At 45.3% G+C, this 20153-nt stretch overlaps 1 protein-coding gene across 1 annotated transcript; it reads right to left on the bottom strand.

Moving 5' to 3' along the window:
• Positions 1-341: 341 nt before the first annotated feature.
• LOC144767468 (uncharacterized) lies at positions 342-3165 on the bottom strand. The gene is made up of 2 exons (XM_078650887.1): positions 1443-3165; positions 342-1092 (listed from the first exon to the last, which is right to left on the bottom strand). Exons 1-2 carry the CDS (start codon positions 3157-3159, stop codon positions 1019-1021), a joined length of 1791 nt encoding a protein of 596 aa, XP_078507013.1. The 5' UTR covers positions 3160-3165; the 3' UTR covers positions 342-1018.
• Positions 3166-20153: the final 16988 nt, after the last annotated feature.

The following is a 20153-nucleotide window of genomic DNA, read 5'->3' as shown; positions in this document are numbered from 1 at the left end:
AAGTCCCGTTTAATTACATCCAGATCACCCTTTACAATCTTAATAGGTTGTTTGAACAATTTCAAACAGCCAAGCTTGACAAAGCAGGATTTCACATATTTTATCCAAGGGGAAGCCATTGCCTTGTCCTGGGTCATATAATCGCTCATAATCAGGTGAGTCAATGGTATATCCTGATTTAACCACAGTTTAAGCCAGCAGGTTAATGGGCGTAAGGAAAAAATGTCACCTAAATATTGCATCCCTAGCTCTTCGTGTACCGAGAGGTTAGGTGTGCCTGCAGGAACACACAAAATACGCTTCAGAAAAAAGTTTTCAGCGATCTGCAACTGCCCACCGTCAGTGTAGCCCCAAATTTCACTCCCATAAGTAGCAGTTGCTACTGATTTTGAATTATAAAGTTTCAGCATGGCACTAATAGGTTTTTTACCCAATTTCGATGCGAAATTGAAGATGGAGGCGTTAACCCTGACCAGTTCCCCTTTCTTTTTTGCCAGATGAGGACCCCAATTAAGCTTGGAGTCAAAAAGGACCCCAAAATATGAAAATGTCTTTGTTATAGGAATCACTACATCATCGAGTTTAAATGAAAAGTTCCTTTTTGGTTGTTGGCCAACATGCATGACAAATGATTTTGAGTTATTGACCATAAGGTCTCTGTCCGTCATGAACAGTTTGAAAGCATTTAGTAAAGCTTGAAGGCCCCTCTCAGTTCTGGAAATTAAAACCGCATCATCTGCGTATAAAAGTACAGGGATCCCCCGCCTACCAACTCTAGGGCAGTCGGACTGTACATTCTGCAACACACTATCAAGGTCGTTAATATAAAAATTAAAAAGAAAGGGGGCAAAGATACAACCTTGACGAACACCCTTTCTGTTGTCAAAATTATCTGTTGTGCTCAGATCTTGGGAGTATCTCACATTAGCTCTAGTATTACTATGTAAGTCAGCCAGGAAATTGACAATTCCACTATCTACACCCTTTGCCCTCATGGACTGCCAAAGCCTTCCCCTGTTTACACAATCGAAGGCTGAGGACAAGTCCATGAAGGCGAGGTGAATGGTGCCCGTATGAGCCACAGTGTACTTGCTAAGTATATAATAATCGTAAATCATACGTTCTTATATAGCGCCTTTTCACCATAAGGTCTCAAGGCGCTTGCTTTGGGAACCCGTCCTGGCTTTCCCTGTGAGATAACCCCTACTGGGCATCCCCAAGGTGAAGACCAGGCATCCCATCGCGGTGGGCCCGTAGTGGAGATTAAGCAAGCTATTGCCCAGAGTTGCAGAGTGTGAACCCATGATTCGAGTAGGCACCGAGGCGAGAATGATCAAGTCCGTGGACATTTTGAACTCAAGAACCTGCCGCGTCGGGGATTGAACCCTGGTCCCGGGTCTGACCTCTGCATCAGGGTCTGCCTCCTCTAACCGGTGAGCCACACTTCTCCATAAAAAAAAGGTTAAGACACTGCGTCACAGTTGATCGTCCACTGCAAAACCTGTACTGTACGATGGACATAATATTATTTTCCATCGTCCAATCAGAAAGTCTCTGCAGTAGGATTCTACCTATAAGTTTGACCATGGAGTCTATTAATGAAATGGGCCTGTAACAATTTGGGCTACTTTTGTCCCCTTTCTTAAAGACCGGGACAATCGTGGAGACCCCCCAGGATTGTGGGCAACCATATTTTACTGCTGCATTAAAGACAGACTCTAAAATAGGTGACCAGAAGCTTGGCTCAGATTTAAATAAATCTGGAGGAATCCCGTCGGGACCGGGAGCTTTCCCTGCTGTTAGACCCACAATGCCCTCCATGACCTCCCCCCTAGAGAAGCTAATCATCTTGACATTGTCAGTCGGGGCGAAGATGGTCCTTTCTTCCACCGGGCTACAGTACAATTGCTTGAAGTGAGATTCCCATTCCTCCTTTGGAATATAGCATTCCAGGCCATCACCCGGTACCTGGACCAGGAAAGGTTTCTTCATTAACGCCCAGAATCTAGAACTACACCTCAAAGTGGAAGGGTCCAGAATCTCTCTCCAAGCCTCCTCTCTAAGGCATTCCTTGTGTTTAGTAATGATAGATTTATAGTGCTTACGGCACAATTGAACTGTCTCCTTTATTCTCGGTTTAGCTGCTAGTGCCAACCTTAAATTTCTGGCTGCTTTAGAGCAATCTCGATTGAACCACTTGGGTCCCACAGATTCTGACTTCTTTGCTGGAACTGACAATAACTTTGTCACTTTAACCGACAAACTTTGGTAGGCTTCAAGAACCTTCCTCGGTTGTGGGCCTTCTTGTGTGCAAACCAGAATTTCATCTGCACAAAGGGATTTAATATCTTTGTACAACAGATCTGGGGTAATTTTAGACCATTTGAGACGACGTCTCCCGTCAGTTGTACTTACCATACCGGTAATGAGACTTGTATCTACATTAGCTATCCAGGGACCCCTCAAGTGAACAGTGAGTGGATTGTGATCACTGAATTCACTATATTCAATGACAAAGGAATCCACAAAGAATTGCATTGGCAAAGTTATTAATACATAATCAATAAAAGTTCCCCTGCCATGCCCCTTAAAGGATGGGATCTCAAAATGCTTTGTAGGGTCCATCAGTCCCATGGTCAATGATAGATCTAAATCATTAAGTAGATCAATAAAAAATTCCCCCTCTGTCGTGTGTTCCAGATGCAAACCCTCTAAACGCGGGCAATGCAAGTCAGAGATACTATGCAAAAGAACATCCCCACAAGGGTGAACATTGAAATCGCCCATTATCATGAGATTATGGATACAATCCCTCATAGAGTTTATAATAAAAACATTCGGGGCTGATAACTGACTGGTAACTGAGCATGAATTGACAGCATTATAAAAATTGACCAAACCGAGCATACAGTTTTCTCCCGTTAAAATTAGGCCAATAATACCAGAGTTACTAGTTATGGCTCTGCGAGTTTTACACGATAGCGCCACAGAGATGAACGTCACCATTCCCCCCTTTGGTCTTCCCCTAGTTGTGGCTGTTGCAGGGACATAAAATGCTTTATAACCTTCCAGAAAATAGTTGCAGTCAACTGACCAGGTCTCCTGCAAACAGATAACCTGAAACTGCTTAATGTACATAATCCAGTTACAGTCCTCCATCTTAGCACCCAAACCGGAAATATTCCAAGAAATTACATTGTTCCCATTCAGTTTTGCCCGTGTGCTTTCCTCCTGTCCCGTTTCATTCAAAGTCTCTGTCACCTGTCCATCAGATTCCTCATGTCAATCGCACGCCTCCAAGCCTGAGAGTGAATCAAATCTATTCTGCGTTACAACATTGACCCCATTCAAGCAAAGGTTATCAACATTGTACCGATATGCAGCTTCAGAAACCGGAGGCTGAGTAGAGGTAAATGGACCAATTTTCCCACGATGAGAAGGGGTTCGAATAAGGTGAGCATAAAAGTAACCAAGGGGACGTACACACACACTGTTTGCATTCTGAATTAGAGAGGCTGCTCTTAATAAAACTGTAGCCACGTGTTGGGGATGTTTATAGTTAACTACTACACAATCCCCACTAGATGTTTTTAAAGATGGGCCAATCCAATTCACTCTCCGCATTGACAGAATTTGATCAGAATATGCAATTGGAAAACCACATCTACTATTCAGCCATGATACCGTTTTGTTTTTTAATGAGGCATGAGATTCCTCAAATGGCTGACCTGAGTGGAAATCAATGGGCGTCACATTAGTTAAAACAGCCACATAAGGTGCGCAGTCAGGGGGAAGATTGATATATCGGCTTTTCTTTACTTGTCTAGTTACCGGATTGCCCTCGGGATTTAATATAGCCTGTTTTTCTTTACCGGTTATGTATGTAGAGCTAAGTGGTGCGGAATCAGTTACAACAAGTTTCTGATTATTCTCCTGCTGAACCGAAGTTTTACCCATACCTAGGCCATCTCTACTATGGCCCTTCTCCACAGCCCTAGGTTTTACGGCTGTGGTAGATGACAAGTGTGTTTTAATCAATGCACCAAGTCTATTGACTTCTAGGACCACACTATCCAACTTAGCTGTCAAAGGTTTCATTAATTCTGTAAACTTACCCTCTAGTTTATCTTCGAGCGTGCTGATCAGTAATGCAAATTGCTCCAGATTAGTATTTATGCCAGCTACGTTATTACCTTCATACGAGTCTTGTTCACTAACATGGCTTTTTGGCACCTGTTTCGCTATTTCTACTCTTTTTTTCCCATGCTTCCCCCGCGTTTAGTCAGTGGTTTTCTACATGATCTCACTGGTCTGGGGGAGGGGGAAGGGGAAGCCAGAGGCTGATCTAATGCCTCAGTAGATATCTGGGAGGTATTATCATGTAAGTCAGCATGAACCTGCGCTTCGACCACTATAACAGACCTATTGCTCACTTCTGGTACATCAACTATAACTAGGTCAGTAACTAATAACGGTATATCATCGTCAGCCAGCCAATCACTTCCACGACCTAATGAGGCCCTACACTCACTATTAATTTGTGTAACCTTTTTAACCAGGTAATTATCCCTAGTACCTAACCCAGATGTGGTCCTATCTAGCCTTGCTTTAGACATCGTTAATGGGATGGGGGATACAACAAACTCCAAAAGCACTTTACCACTTAAAACAATAAAAGAAAATAATATCTCACTTAAAAGAACAAGTTCCTGAATGAAACTTCAAGGTCCTTTGCCCAGCCCGGCCTCCTCTGGCCTCTGAGGGCCTAAGAGGGCCCGCCCTTTGCCCGGGCTTCGCCCGGTGTCCCGCGATGCGGAGGTTCGAGCGTCTTTATGCGCCTCCTGGTGCTCCACACCCGTCGTTGAAACCGCGCCGCCGCTGAGGCTGCCGGGATTCGTAGTCCCGGGGTGACGGCGCTGATGGCGGTGGTGTCCGGAGATGCAATTAGCGCTTCAGCGTTCCCTTTCCGGTCAACGTGACTCTTGGCGGTGGACTCAGCAGCCAGCGAGACCCCCTGCGCTCAAGGTAAGCTCCCCCCGCTTCTCCGAGGTTCGAGCGTCTTTATGCGCCTCCTGGCGCCCACACCCGTCGTTGAAACCGCGCCGCCGCTGAGGCTGCTGGGATTTGTAGTCCCAGGGCGGCGGCGCTGATGGCGGTGGTGAAATTCTATTCCAAGCACAAATATACCAGCATTCTACAGAACACTTAGAAAGAGTAAAACGCCTCTTTGGTTTGTTTTTGTGCAGGAAGGTGCCCTATCCTGCGCAAAAACAATTGTGCACCCTTGTGCACCATAGCACAAGGGTGCCTGCTTTCGCACTTGCCAACTACTAGTGCTCCAGCAAAGAGAGAGAGAGCAGGAATGTGCCTTATATTAGTTCATATGGTACCTCTCCATTCGATGCAGCACAGTAAGTTGTATTGCTGACTTATGCTGCCCCAAATCTGGCCCCCATTTTCTTATACCCCCAAATTCTATTGATGTTGGCCATCTATCCTGCACTAGACTCCTGCCCTTGTTAGGCTTTAATATGCAACTGTTTCCAAGGTGGGACAGGCACGGAAAAGCGTTTGTGAATACACACAAATGTGAACATTTTGAGTGGTCACAGACTCCCAGTATTGCGTAGTTCCCACTAATCCGTGGGATCTGCTTGTTTGTGGACCACCTACATTTTGGATGAGGTGCCTAGACTGATTCCACCATAAGCCTACCTAACCCAAACAAGGAGCGAATGGTTCCTGGCAACCACTCAACATGACAACCCCGACCCCTCAGGGATCGTGGTAAGCCATCTAAAGCCCTTTTCGCTCAGTCACTCGGGCACTCTTGCTCTCAGAGAAATATACAGAATATATGCAATGGGACTTTTTCAATATATTTATTAAACCAACATTATTCTTGTATAGAATACATGTGCTGTGATCATCAGCAAACAAAAGCATATGAAATAGATTACAAGCACAAAAAGAGTAAATAGCAGATATAGTTCCACCATGGTGCTAAAAAAGTGTATGTATGCAGGGATATAAACGAAGGTAGAAATCAGATGTACTCCTACTATGCAATCCCTACTCTGTGTTAAGAATAGTGTATGAAGGTGTGTTGCCAAGAATCCCCCTAGGGATGATCCAACCCCATTACCTGGCGGAAAAGAATGTAGGACCCCGTCTTGGTCACAAACTGAACCTCCTCCTGGAGATGTTAGACAGCTGCTTAGCAAAGGCTCAGCATGCGGGTCCTTTCGATGTCAGCTGAAGTTTCTCCTCTGCTAACCCCAAGAATTGTTTCTTTATTTATAATAAAAAGCATCCTTGCAATGTATGCACAGATTAGTATTGTTATGGATATGCAGACAGCCCTGTCACCCAGAGTATGAAGACAGAACGACATTTGTACATCTTGTGTAAAGGCCTTGTACTCAGTGTTCGAGGCATCATGATAATGTTGCACGAAGCCAGATGTGTCAGCAAAGTAGTTTTGGAGAAACTAATTCAACATTGTTGCGCATGCAAATATGTGCACGTTGTCACAGTAAAATGTTATTGTGCAGTAAGAGAACAAGTTGAGGAGATGTGCTGCGTTGGTACGTGGCTATTTACATGGGTCAACCTAAATGCTCTCTAAAAAATAGCAAGCCATATAAAAATGAATAAAAACTGTAAAATCTAAAACCATTCTAAAATTTACCTGAAAGAAATTCCTAAAAAGGGCAACCATAAAGTTTGAAATACCAAGCACGCAGAAAGCCAAGGCGCATAGAAGTAAATAAATATAGAAAAAGAATAAATCATTCTTTCAGTCCAAGTTGTTTAAAAACTGGCAAAATAGTTCCCATCAAACAGTGTAGCCAATTGTTTATGTGTTCCGAGTGACAGTCGTAACATCGCTGTTGCCAGCAACCGCAGATGACGTTCCCGGTGGCGCATCTCGAAGCAGGTTTATAGAGCGAAGGTGGTTCCATCCAGGTCCCACTACAGCCGCTGAGGGAGGTACTAAATCCTGTAAGTGTTCTGCAGAGCCGGTATTCATTTCACCAGGAGCCAAAGCATTCCAGGGTGGCTTGAAGAATGCGTTCAGTAGCAAAGGAATACGCTGGCAAAAACTATACCCAAGGGCCTTTAAAGGGTCCACCAGTACTTCAATGTCCAATGGCGCAACCAATTGCAATCTGAGACAGAAATCTAGGACATATTCATGACTGCACAGCTGCCAGGGGAATACAGGTTGTCCGTAGTGAAGCCAAACAGGCCTGAACGAAAAGAACGAATGCGCATTCAGTTGTTCCAAAGCAGTGTATCATGCGCTCATGGCATAGCAGTATAGCTAGTAAACCAGCTCCCCAAAATGCAGTGGTAAGTTACTATGAAGCAATGTCTGTATTTTGGATGAAGATCTCGCAACCTGGAGATCAAACATCTCACTGGCGGATGTTAAGCACATATCATTTTGAAAAAGCAGGGCTTTCAATTTGCTTAAAGAATCAAAGTGTATGTTGGAAACATTTATCAGGGCCATAGCGTTGCCTCCCTAACTCTGCGGGCCGGTGGAAACAAGACTTGTGTGCATCAAGTGACTATGGAATTAACCCTTACAAGATAAGCGATGCCTGGTTCCATTCCATTTCATAGCTGCCTTGATCATTAACATCAAATAGATCAAATTAAAGAGCAGCTTGAATACCGGGCTAATCACAGCAGTTAGAGAATCCTTCAAATAATAGGACAAATTTGCAACTGAAGCATGAAGTGAAATGTCCTTGCATGTCTAGGACCCGCTTAAAGCATTCTCACAGTCGGAACTGCTAAAAAAAGTCTGTGTCCCCATACCTGCATTTAAACTTAAATGGTAATTCCCATTATTCATGCACAAACCCTTCCCCTCATTCTTCATACCTGCTGTTGGAAGTGAGGGTCCTTATCCCTCACCGCCGCCACCAAATTCTGGAGGCGTGAATTCCTGACCCCTCGTTTCAATGTTAGGCTAAGTAAGGACACCGGCTGTGATATCCCTGCTCACCACCTTAGTAGCTTGGCATTAGCAGACAGGCTTATCTCCAAGGCACGAGTGTACAATATGTGAAACCACACTCACAGCAACTCAATGATGTCACCACAAATTGACTCCACACAAGCTTTTATAAAATTAGTATAATCTTTATATAGACAGTTATAAGTTATGACCACACAATACAAAACTAACATATAGGAATGGGTAGTATTCCTTCCGGTGGGTTGGTAGGTTCTAATCCCAACCACCGCTTCTAACCAACAGTTAAGCTCATTTCTAACCATTTCTAAAAGGCTGGGCAAGTCGTATTGCTACATTCACACACGTTGCAAAAGAAAATAAATACTGCAATGCGTAACGATATTCTCATGTACTGTACAACAGAGAAACAATGCCATACGTAGCGCCACAGTCATGTACTTTGCAATAGAAGGAATAATGCAATGCGTATCACTACCAGCATGCCTTGTACCAGGAAGAAACAAAGCAATGCGTCACGCTATAATCATGTAGTGTGCAATGAAGAATTAATACACTGCGCCACGTTATAATCAGGTACAGTGCAATGAAGAAATAATGCAATGCGCCATGTTACAATCATGTGCTCTGCAAGGGAAAAATAATGCAGTGCGTAGCGCACCAAGCATGTAGTTTGTCAGGCACAAATGAGATCAGGCGTCATATGACAGTTCGATAGTTCGTTAGCACAGTAATGCAAAGTGTAATACGACAGTTTAGGTGCTCCATTAACAGTGCCCCCAATATGGATCAATGATGACACAAAAGTACCGCTTCTCACTCCGGCCCCAGTACTGCCCCTCTTTGGGCCAGCACGGGCCGAGATTCGAGCCAAAGCAACAGGCTTGCACAGCTGACAGAAGCGAGTGGCCGAGAGAGTGTCCCTTTGGGCCTGCACCCCACCTCAGGTGGTGATCTACGTTACCTGGGGGGGGGGCACGACCCAACTCTTCTCTCCTCCTTCAGTGACTTGGGCCTTGATCCAGAACTCCGTCAATGGGTATGGCGAGCTCGGGCCGGTGGCTCAGCTCCTCCGGGGCTGCCGGTCTGGGCCGCTCCTGTTTCACTCCGAGGGCCCAACTCCTGGCCCTCCTTCCGGTGGTCTCAGTGAACACCGAGACCCGCCCTCAGCACTGTGGAGACTTACTTTGAATTCGGTGCACACACTACCCAGGCACTCCTCACCAAAGTCTCTGCTCGCACCTCAACACCACCATGCACGTCTGAGTCTCTCCTCTTCTCCCAATGCACACGATGACCAGGCGCTCCTCACCAACACCCTGGCTGCACCACGACACAAACTCTGCACGTCCAAGTCTCACCTCTTCTCCCGGTGCACACGATGACCAGCCGCTCCTCACCAATGCCCTGGCTGCACCATGACTGACACTCTGCGCGTCTGAGACTCACTTCTTCATTCAGTGCACACAATGACTAGGCGCTCCTCACCAACGCCCTGGCCTGCACCACGACATGCACTCTGCGCGTCCCGAGTCTCAACTCGTCTCCCCATGCACACAACGACCAGTTGCTCCACACCAACTCCGTGGCCTGCACCACGACATGCACCCTGCATATCCGAGACTCAGTTTACACCTGCGTGACCACGATCACAATCCACAACTTCTGAGGGTCTCAAGCTGCAAAAGCATGTGCACACCGCATTGCTTAGGACTTCTCCGGAAACTTTTATGTTCCTGTGTTTCCAAAAAGGGAGCCAGCTCACCTTGGGCCCTTGGGGTTACAAGACATAGCACAAAGCACAGTCTTCTTCAAGCAGGGGGACCCAGCGCCTCCAAGCACAGTCCCAACAGCCTCTCCCTTGGTTAGAACAGCAAACTGTAGACCAGACCTAGATCACAAAGCAAGGATTGATCTTTCCACATCAGTCTCTTCAGTTGCTCCTTCTTTAGCAGAGGTTCCTCTTTACCACAGAATGGGTCCAATCCTTTTCAGTCTCAATCCATTTCTGTTTCATTCCTACGTTCAGGGGTTTCAGCACTATAGTTATACCCCTTGATGTCTTTGAAGTTTGTTTGTGCTCAGGGGTCTCTGACCCCTCCCTAAATCAGTTCTGGGTGTCTCCCCCCTAGTGTCACCTTTTTCCCTTTGATACTGGGGGTCTGGATCCTTAATCACTCAGCAGGAGATGGGTCAATTGGTTTATAGCACCAGCCCAGGCCTTTTCACCTCCTGGGCTTCTCCTCCCCCTACTCTCCAGATGCAGGGCAGCCTGGTGCCATCTCAACCCCTCCCTAGGTCAAGACCTCTCCCAGCTCCTCTCGCCTTTCAGATCCAGGCATTCAATCCACATTTCAGCAGAGACACACAGAAATGCTTAAAGCACAAAACTCAGCCACTGTCTAGAAGAGAGGTTTATGAAAACACACTGACAAAACCACCTTCACAGAAGGATGTGTAATGACACTGAGTTCATACATACTAAACGTCACCTCTCCATTATAAACTTACAAGAAACTAGGCTAACATACACAACACCCAGCCTTCCCCATTCTGTCCTATGGGCAGGATGGCCTTTCAGCAGTGAAAAACGAAATGGAGTGTTTTTCACTGTCAGGACATAACACACCTTAGTATATGTCCTGCCTTTTACCTTACCTACAGTGCACCCTGCCCAGGGATTACCCGGGACCTACAACAGGGGTGCCCAATGTGTATGCAAAAGGGAAAGTAAGGCCTGACAAGTGGTTGCACTTGTCAGGACAACATGCTAACTTAGCACACTGCGCGCAGGTCCTACACTGCAGGCCTGAGTTCCCTTCTCCACGCGCCTTTGCATTAATAGCCCTGGCACACACAGTGCACATCACTAGGGACTTTACTAGTAAGGAAAACATACCAATCATGACCAACCAGTTACCATTACCCTTTACATAGGGATCACTTGTACTTTGACCGTGATCAGGAGTGGCAAAGTACCCAAAGCATCTAAATTGGCAACTTTATGTCAGGAAAACGGTCTGGGGGAAAGCAAAAAGTTTAGGGAACTTTAGCCAAAAAGGCCAAGTCCTATACCTGCCTACCTGGTGATGTTATAGACCATATTAGAATCGGAAAAATGTGTCCGGTAGAATAATGTATCCATGGGTTATCCAATCCATGGATGGTGTGTCAGCAACAGTGAAAGGTACTGTTCTAAATTTCAAATGTGCAACATGGTATATTTTACTTTTTACTGTGCCATTAGTATCTGTCTCTTGGAGAGATTATATGAAGAAAACAGATTAGGTATGTTAATATAACGCCACAGCACATGGCCAGAATGCAAGGTCTGATATGTTCAGCTTAATACACAATGGACCAGAGTCGTGACTGTCTTCGTCGGAAAATAGACACGTCCTGTTATAATACATCAATTGCAATTATACTATGTTGCCCAATGATTATATCCTAGAGGATAACGTGGCCATGCCATTGTCAACCACTGCCAAAGCCTTTTCTAGATGAGTCATATCAGTCTTGTTTAGCCTCTCAGCAGCCTCCTCTTGAGGCACTTTCCATAGTTCATTGTATATGGCATATAAGAAGCGCTTTGATATGGGTTCTGGGGACCTTACAAGGAAAGGCATGTGGTTTCAATACCAAGTTCACAAGTTGGACTGCGGAGCATTCTGGCAGATAATGTCCATTCAGAAGCAGGAAAAAAACAGTCACCAAAAAACCAGACCAGAAAAAGTAACCCAGTTGTAATCCAAAGGTGCAACCAAGGAGTAACAAAGTATGTTTTTTTAGCCAAAGATACAGAGCATGGACCTGTAGCTTGAAAGGGAGAGGCTGCATCAATGGTATCTGAGGTCCAGTTGAATCTGATGAGAAATCATTGTAGTCCACAAAGTAGCCAGATGCTGTTCGGTCTATTTTTGGCAGCTCAGCAGATTTTGTAGAAGGAGGAGATGACTCAATCTTTGTTACATTGACGTAGATCTTATTTTCTTTAAATTGAAATTTGTGCCACTGTACTAGTCCATTGCACAGTTGCTGTTGTTTCAACAAGAAGAAGCAATACTTCATTGTTTTTTACTGCCTCTTGCTGGACAGGGGAATGTTCTTTAGTTATTTAAGCTTCCAGGTGAACTTCCTGCATGGTGGCAAGAGGAGGGCAGTGGTTACCCAGGATGAAACGTGACCTACTGTTGAGTATCAGCCACATAATGCGGTTTGATCAGATCAAAAGATACAAACATTTTGTCTTGTCGACCGTCAAGGGGCAGAAGAAGTACAGTTCTGATACCTTTGGCAGCCAGGACAGGTACAGGCGCTTTGTAGGGTGGCCGAAACTCTTTTTTGTCCATAATTTTCTTGCGGACCAGATCCCCATTCTTGGAGATTCAGCTGGGTCTTGCTGGTATAACCTCCACTTCATCAATGGTGGCGCGTTTTACTTGGATGTTGCTTTGTTCGTCCCATAATTCATGTAGTTCTTGTAAAACAGCCAAACGTTCATTGATGTCAAACAGTGTGTCTTCCGCCACTGTGTCACCATTATCGAAGTCAGGAACCCACATACATTCCACAAACAGGATTTAATATAGAGTACCACCCAGGGATATTCTTGGCAAGGTATTAAGTGCCCTCTAGAACCCATATAGGTGATTGACCCAACTGCGACCTGAACCTAGTACCACTCCTGTTAAGGACTGCTTAAAGTCATGGTTTTTCATCTCAACTACTGAACTTCCCTCCGGATGATAGGGGTAGGTGTACCGCAAGACCACACCCAGACTTACCATGGCTTCTTTGTGAGCCACAGAGCTGATTGCCGGACCCTGGTCGGAATGTAGTGTGCCAATTACCTATGTCCCGATGAAGACTTGCAAATCCATGATTCCAGTTCGGGTGTCAGCCGACCACTGTGACCATACCCACAGGAATCTACTGCCACCAAGTTGTACTTCTAAGCCCCATCGGATTATAAGGGGCTACAGTGATCCAAATAGACACAGCCTAAAGGCTTGTTTGAAATCCATAGAGATGTCTGTGGTGGATGTGCTGTGGTTGAGCCTTTCATCTACTGGCAGATGTCACATTTGAAGACAAAGTCTTTGTCTGTTTTGTAATACTTGGTCACTAAAAAAAATCAACACTAATAGCTTTAGTAATGAAACTGTAGCAGTAATCACTTCATGTGCTGAACGCAGACTATCAGGTGCAGCTAGTATCAGCCCTAATCTGTGAGCAGTGTTGGGTATGACTCCAGCCCCCCTCCTGGAATATGAGCCTATGGCATGTTCTGTGCATCTAACTTGTAGGAGTACTTGAGTGGAAAGCCTTTCAGCAGGTGTGTGTCTTTGTGCGCAGCATTGACAGTCACCATAATGCCTCTGTCTATTTTCGTACTCGAACAAGTGATTGCAGCTGTGGCAGCAGTACGTATCTGTGCCTTAGTAGCTTCATCAGCCATGGAATTCCCTGCAACGTGAACACCAAAATATTGATGACTCAATGTGTGTATTACATGAGCTGTGGCAACCAGTCTTACAGGTTTGCCTCTTCTTCCCAAGCATCCTATGCTTCATTGTACAACGCTTGGAATCTCAAAATCCATTCTGGCCCCAGTAATGAAGGTATTCATTATGTGACTGTACACACTACTATGAATCACACACTATAAGTGTGGGGAATCCTTGATCAATATTCTGTAGTTGCAGAATCAGGGCCCTATATTCTGCCAGCTGCGCTGTACAGTCCCCTAGGGACTGCATGTGTGTTGTTTCAGGATGGAACTTGCCATCGTGCATGTGCCCCTTTATGATTGTGCATGCTGCTGAATATTGGTGCTTAGACCCTACGTCAGGCTGGGCAGACCCATCACTGTGGAAGATCTAATCATACCGATCTAGATGCATTATTTTATTCAGCAGAGGATATTCATGTTCCTATTGCAAAAACGCTTGTGTTTGTAGGGTAGAATCAAATCTGTCATCTACGTCTGTTGCAGGGAGAGAGTTAGCCCATTGTATCCATTGTGGTTTTAAAGCTTTGATATTATGAACGCTTGCTATGGTAACAGCCTCTGAGGTTAGTATAGGGGTTACAACAATAATGCATTTACCCTCTGCTAGTGCTCTATCTCTCACTATAGGAGTCTGTACAGCTGTTAGAATTATCTCAGTCGGTGAAAAACACATTTCAGTGTTTGTGTACAAGTATGATTTGTCCACTATAGGTACTGTAGCACCTTCGTTGAATGTGATTGTGTGTACCTGGTTGGTCCGGAAACTATGTGGATCAGCAGGTTGGTTGCCTTTGTACACATGTGCAAATATTTGGTAGCTTTCATGTCAGCTTGTACGGAACATAAAATATGTGTATGTTCCTGTGTCCAATGTGAAAAGTCTGATCAAATCCTGGAATAGTTTTACCCATTTTGCTTAATCCAAAATGTATGTTCTTACAAAATGTAAAAATCCTAAAACGGATTGTAATATTTTTAGAGTAATTGGAGGTTGGAGCAACGCACATTTTTTCGAAAAAATGGTTTGCCAGGCTGTTGCCTTCATTTGGCAGTTCATATCCCAAAACTAGAACATTGAGATGGAGAATTTTTGATTTTTTTTTTAATACAGGGCCTTATTTATGAAGGCTTTACTCCACTGTTGCGTCACTGTTTGTGATGCTGTGGCAGTGTAAAAAATGCACCACACTGCACCATATTTACAAAGTGACGCATCTGGGCAGCTGCGTCACTTTTTAAAACCCTGCACCACATTATACTTGCATCAGGACCAATGTATGCAGAGTGGGAGATACCCCATAAAAAAGGCCAGTAGAAGTGGTGCAGTGAAATCCATGAGATTTCACTACGCCACTTCTACGAGTTCCCAGCATCAAATCCTTACTCCCGCTTCACAGCAGGCATAAAGACTGAAGCAGGCCTATTTACATGACACATTGCTGGAGTTGCACCTGATTTGTGACACACTCTAGCAGCAATGTGTCATTACTGCGCCACCAAATACATCAGGATTTCTTAAGTATCCGGTCAATCCTTGCGACATGGAGCGCGTACTGTAAATGCGGTTCAATCAAGGTGTCGCAAGGAGGTCGCAATGTAAAGTGGGGTATCGCTGTCTTCAACGAGCGATGCAACACGTTTCATAAATGAGGCCCTACATTTTTTGTCCAGAAGAGAAAACTCCAGAATTATATGGTCTACTCTGTCAAGGTGTTCCATTAATATATATAGTATCAACATTAGACAATGCCTACTCATCAAAATTTTGAAGTAACTCCATTACTCTCTATAACTCTGGCTGAAAACACCCCCTGAGTAAATTGACAAAATTGCCTTAATGAACATAGCGCTAAGAATGCTTTCAAATATCAGCTTCCAGGCGCTATATTTTGACAGAAGAATCCATTTCAGATATATAGCGTTAGTTGTGTTTCTTCCGGAAAATAATATTCATTAGTGAGGCACTGTGTGCATTTTGTACTGCAAATGTGCGAGTAGATGTGTTTAAATGCCTGTAGTCTAGTACTAGATAGTTTGGATTGACTGGTTTCATTATGGGAAATAAGGGATTATTCATCAATGAGGTGCAATTTTCTATTACACCTTGGTATTCAAGTTGTCTAGTATTTCCTTAATTTGTTTTCAGCTTCATATTTTATTGGGCATTGTCTTTGGGGTTGAGGAGTTGAGTTCAATGGGATCTCATGATGAGTTGACTTATCAGCCCACCCTATATGATTGCAGTACAATGCAGGAACTTGCACTTACACCCACTCCTTGGTGTAAGAATGTTTAATTGATTCTGGAACAAGGTCGGAGAAAGTGGGTAAAATTACCATTTCCCCATTTGGGCATTCCATTAAGAATGTAGTTTGCCTGTCTTTTTCAGCCATAAGAATATCATACCCATACGTCAAGTTCTCCCAAAACAGAGCCTTAATATTTCTGGGTTAGTACCCCTCCAATTGGAGTATAATTTTGCATACACATTGGGGAACACTTGCCCTAGTACTTGTTGTTTCCACTGTGTTATGCTCACTCAGCACTACAGCCGCCAGATAATCCATCAGGTTCTGACGAGCTATTGTGACTTTTGCTGCACTGTCCAGCATCATCACTATCCATTCCCCGTTCAGAAGCAGATTCCCCAGTATTCCAGGCATGCCTTTTTTTAAATATTCCAGCTACCTTTTTTTTATTGAGGTTTATTATTCTCTGTTTTTTCTTCTATATTAATGATGTAGTCAGATGAGGGTTGGGATTTTTTCTTTGGCCTCACGTACTCTTCCGATTGGCACTCTGATCGTTCACCTTTCTCTGACAGTGTATTGGATGACTCCTGAAAGGAACGAGAGGAACGTGTAACAGTATCCTGATACCTGTCAGGCTTTTTAATGTTATCACAGTTTCTGAGATTGTATCTCTTTTCCGTGGCTTCCTGCTGAGGAGACCCACCCCGCGATCTTTGCTTGTTTTTATTTTTTTGTTTATTATCCCACTTCTTCGTTGAAGGATTGGGTGCTTGCTTAGAGTTATCCTTTTCAGAATTACTCTTACGTTTTGGTTTCCCAGGTTTGGCTCCCAAATTATCTCAATAATGTTTGGTAATTCCCAATCCTGTTGTGGAGGAGTGAGATCCCTCAGGTTTTGACATATAGCTAACTCAGCTGCCTCCCTTTTATGTTACTTAATATGATGGTGATTCCTGCGGCAACATTGTCCACTAGTTTAGTCCATAATTCCAGGGCAGTACGTACTCCATCTTTAGCTGTTTCAGTACATCAGGTAAAACATCCAGCGAAGGGGTACCATGCGTTCTGGTATAAACAGCAATGAAGACTGTACCCCAAGTGACACATTCTTTCACTGGGGAGCAATCCCCATCAGCAAGTAAATAGTTAGTATTCTGTGTTATTCCTGCGGACCTGTATGGGTAAATACCACTCCAAGCTGGCTTGTTTTTTGTGTTATCCAGAATGGAATTTTCTCCAGACTGTTGGGAATCTTTCCCGTAATGGCATTCAGTGTTTGTGGGCTGAAACCGTGGTAGCCAATTGTGGCTGTGTGGCTTAAACAGTCCAGGCAGGGTTAACTGTGAGTGTTCGCATTATGAACTGCATGAGATTGATATATATTTTTATTAAATATCTGTGTAGTGTGTACATTTCTGCTGCAGTTAAGTTAACAGTATTAGGATACGGTGTATATGCAGCTAAGACCAGGCATGTTGCTTCTTTTTTGCTGAGCTAAACAAGTCTTGCATTTTCTCTAGTGTGTCTAAGGGATCCTTTAAAACAATATGCTCTGGGTAAGAGAGAGCAATTACAATGTCTTCATATGGAGTGTATTCCTCTGGGGTGTCATCCTCAATGTAGGTATGAAACAATTGTGTACAATCATTTACTGCTGGGAATTTAACCCAGGAATAAAATACCTCTGTCTTGAATGCTTCGTATGCTTCAACCATGAAGGCTACATCCACACCCATAGTTGGGAGACCAAAACTTAATAGCTTTAGAGAAACCACATGTCTGCAGCTCTGTGCCATGGTTAATGCCCCTTCTACTTCATCATCAGACATTGTTTTAAAATGTTTAGAAAAAAAAGGAAATTCGTCAATGAATTAATGAGATAGGGTGACAACATTTTTGGAAAATGTTAGAAACGGGGTAGCTTGGCGCGGAGCGGGTAGGCTAAACTCCGGAGCAATGTGTAAAGCATCTGCACAGCACCCACACACGGCGCCACACTAGGCACACTACAAAAGAGACTCAACACCAGGTTGAATGAAAATAGCATGTGTATTATGAAAAACACATTAGAATGTAATCACAGTTGTAAACACTGTGCCGACTGGCACAAAGTAACCATTTACAGGGGTCTATATACAGGGCAGGGCCAAATGGGCCACTGCCAGAACCATCACAAGCACAAGTCACAAATGTAAGACCAGCAATAAATGTGGAACAGCCAGTAACTCCTGGCAAGATCATGCACTTCTCATTAACGTATTAGCATAAGTCCCCTTAGGTCAGGCATGACCTGGAGCATCACATTAAGCATTCACATTAGGCATCATTAGGGCACAAACAGTACCTCATGCATAATGTTAGGCATCAGCCTGTGGGCATAACCTCATTAGCATGAGTCACATTATACATAAACATGTGCACATTGAGGCATGATCAGAGTAAAAGCTTTAGGCATACCCACATTAGATTGGACATAGAATGGACATATCATAGCATGACATTAGAACAGGCCTAGACCTATTATGCGTACATCATGGGATTACTGAGAGTGGCATCTTCTACACAAAATCATCGGTGTAAATGCACCCTCCCAATATGCATAGATCATAATCTTCTCCTTAGGCCTCAATCATGAGCAGGGGCGTAAAATACATGATCATAGGGCATTATCATTAGCCTAAATGCACTCCACACAGACTCAGCAGGGCAAACATAATGACACCTGGAACATCATAACCTAACATGAGGCATTCTCATGAGCATATATCGCATTAGGCAAAATCATATGGGCATGGGGCATAAAACATATCTAGTGGTGCGCGCATAGTGAACCTGAATCATGCAGATTAACCTGTGGTGCCACTGCGCATGGGGTACCCCTCTTCTGGGGTCCTCAAATTAACAATGCCCCAGACGCTGCACATTTTATCAAGCCGTAGTGAGATCATTATAACGAACACCAATAAGGTGCATAGGGGCCATCCAGGGACAGCTCATTACATCCGGGCATCCGAAGGAGCAGTTTGGTTAGGGAGAGAAAGCACCAACCTCGCACCTGTGCCCTGGTAGCAAAAGAATGGCCGCAAAAGCAAATGCCCCCGTGGTGCAGCTCCTGCTAACATACGGGCAGCTGGAGGAATAATCCTGTGGTGCTATGGTGTCTGGGGGAACCCCTACTTTGGGACTCCAAGTAATATGTCACCAACGTTGCAGCAGGCCACAACTGCTGTGGAGCACGCTCTGTGCTCTTAGGGCGGCCAGACAGCAAGTATGGACCCTAGGCAGGCTGGGGGTGAACGCCCTCACCGGGACTCCTAAATTACTGCTGCCCTACGTGGCAGCTGCCCGCTATCAGGCAGCTGCAGCCGTGAAATCAGCACCCGGGGCGGGCACTGACAACGTGCCCCGACGCACCTCCAACCGACATGTAGCTGAACCCCACTCACTGGGCTCAAGGGGAACTCCTACGCTCCTGTTGCAGCAGGCTGAGCCTCTCCTCCGCTGGAGAGGCTCCGGCGGCAGTACTTCCTCTGCGGCGGGGCAGGCACGGGCAATGTGCCTCGGGCCCCCTCCACCTCTCCCAGCCAAATGCTGTGGAACCTGCGGGGCTCTCTCCTCTAACAGGAGCCCAGAGCCTCGATCCAGACTCTCTTCACCCGGGTCGCCCCTTGTGGGACCCGGGACTTGTGTTTTGCAGCTTGTGGGGGCGGGACTTCCTCTGGGGGGTCCTGCGGGCGCTAATCCTAGTGCGGCCCGTCTCTCCCTCTACCCCGGGCCTGCGGCGGTGATTTCTGGCAGCAATGAAGGGTAGGCTCCCTCCTCAGCTAAAGCACCATGCGGGGTGGGCACCCGCTTACAAATAAAGGCAGACGCGTGTGGGCCCCCGCGGAAGAGTGCTCACCCACGGGGTGGGTACCCGCTGTTTAAATAAGCAAAAATATGGCAATAATGCTGGGTGGGCTCCCGCTTCGCTGCACAACCGCCCACAATGCGGGCGAATGGAAATATAGCGCTCACTAGGCGCTAGGAAGCACCAAAATCTTCAGGGATGAAAGGATAACGCTCTCCTTCTGGCAATCAAGATAATAGGGCCCACGAGGCGCTAGACAGCAGGCAAACTAGAATTGCAGCGCTCACGAGGAGCTTGGGGCCAGGAGAGCACAGTCCATGCAGGGCGAGATCAGCAGGCAGTAGGGCAGCTCACCAAAGATGAAGCAGCAGTTCCTGGGAGCAGTCATCCTCCAGTAAGATGGCAATCCTCTCAGTGCAGCAGTCCCCACTCCAGCAGAGTCTCTCCTGGTCTTGTAGAAAAGCAGAGGAGCACAGTTATGCACAGGGGCCAGCACACAGGGTCCAGTGGCTGCTCCTCCTGGCAGAGTGTCCCCTCTGTGTCAGC

Source organism: Lissotriton helveticus, chromosome 7 (genome assembly GCF_964261635.1).
Source record: "Lissotriton helveticus chromosome 7, aLisHel1.1, whole genome shotgun sequence".
In the NCBI taxonomy this organism is placed as follows: Eukaryota; Metazoa; Chordata; class Amphibia; order Caudata; family Salamandridae; genus Lissotriton; species Lissotriton helveticus.
Note: the sequence above shows the minus strand (reverse complement) of the source record. Positions and strands in the feature narration are given on the sequence as shown.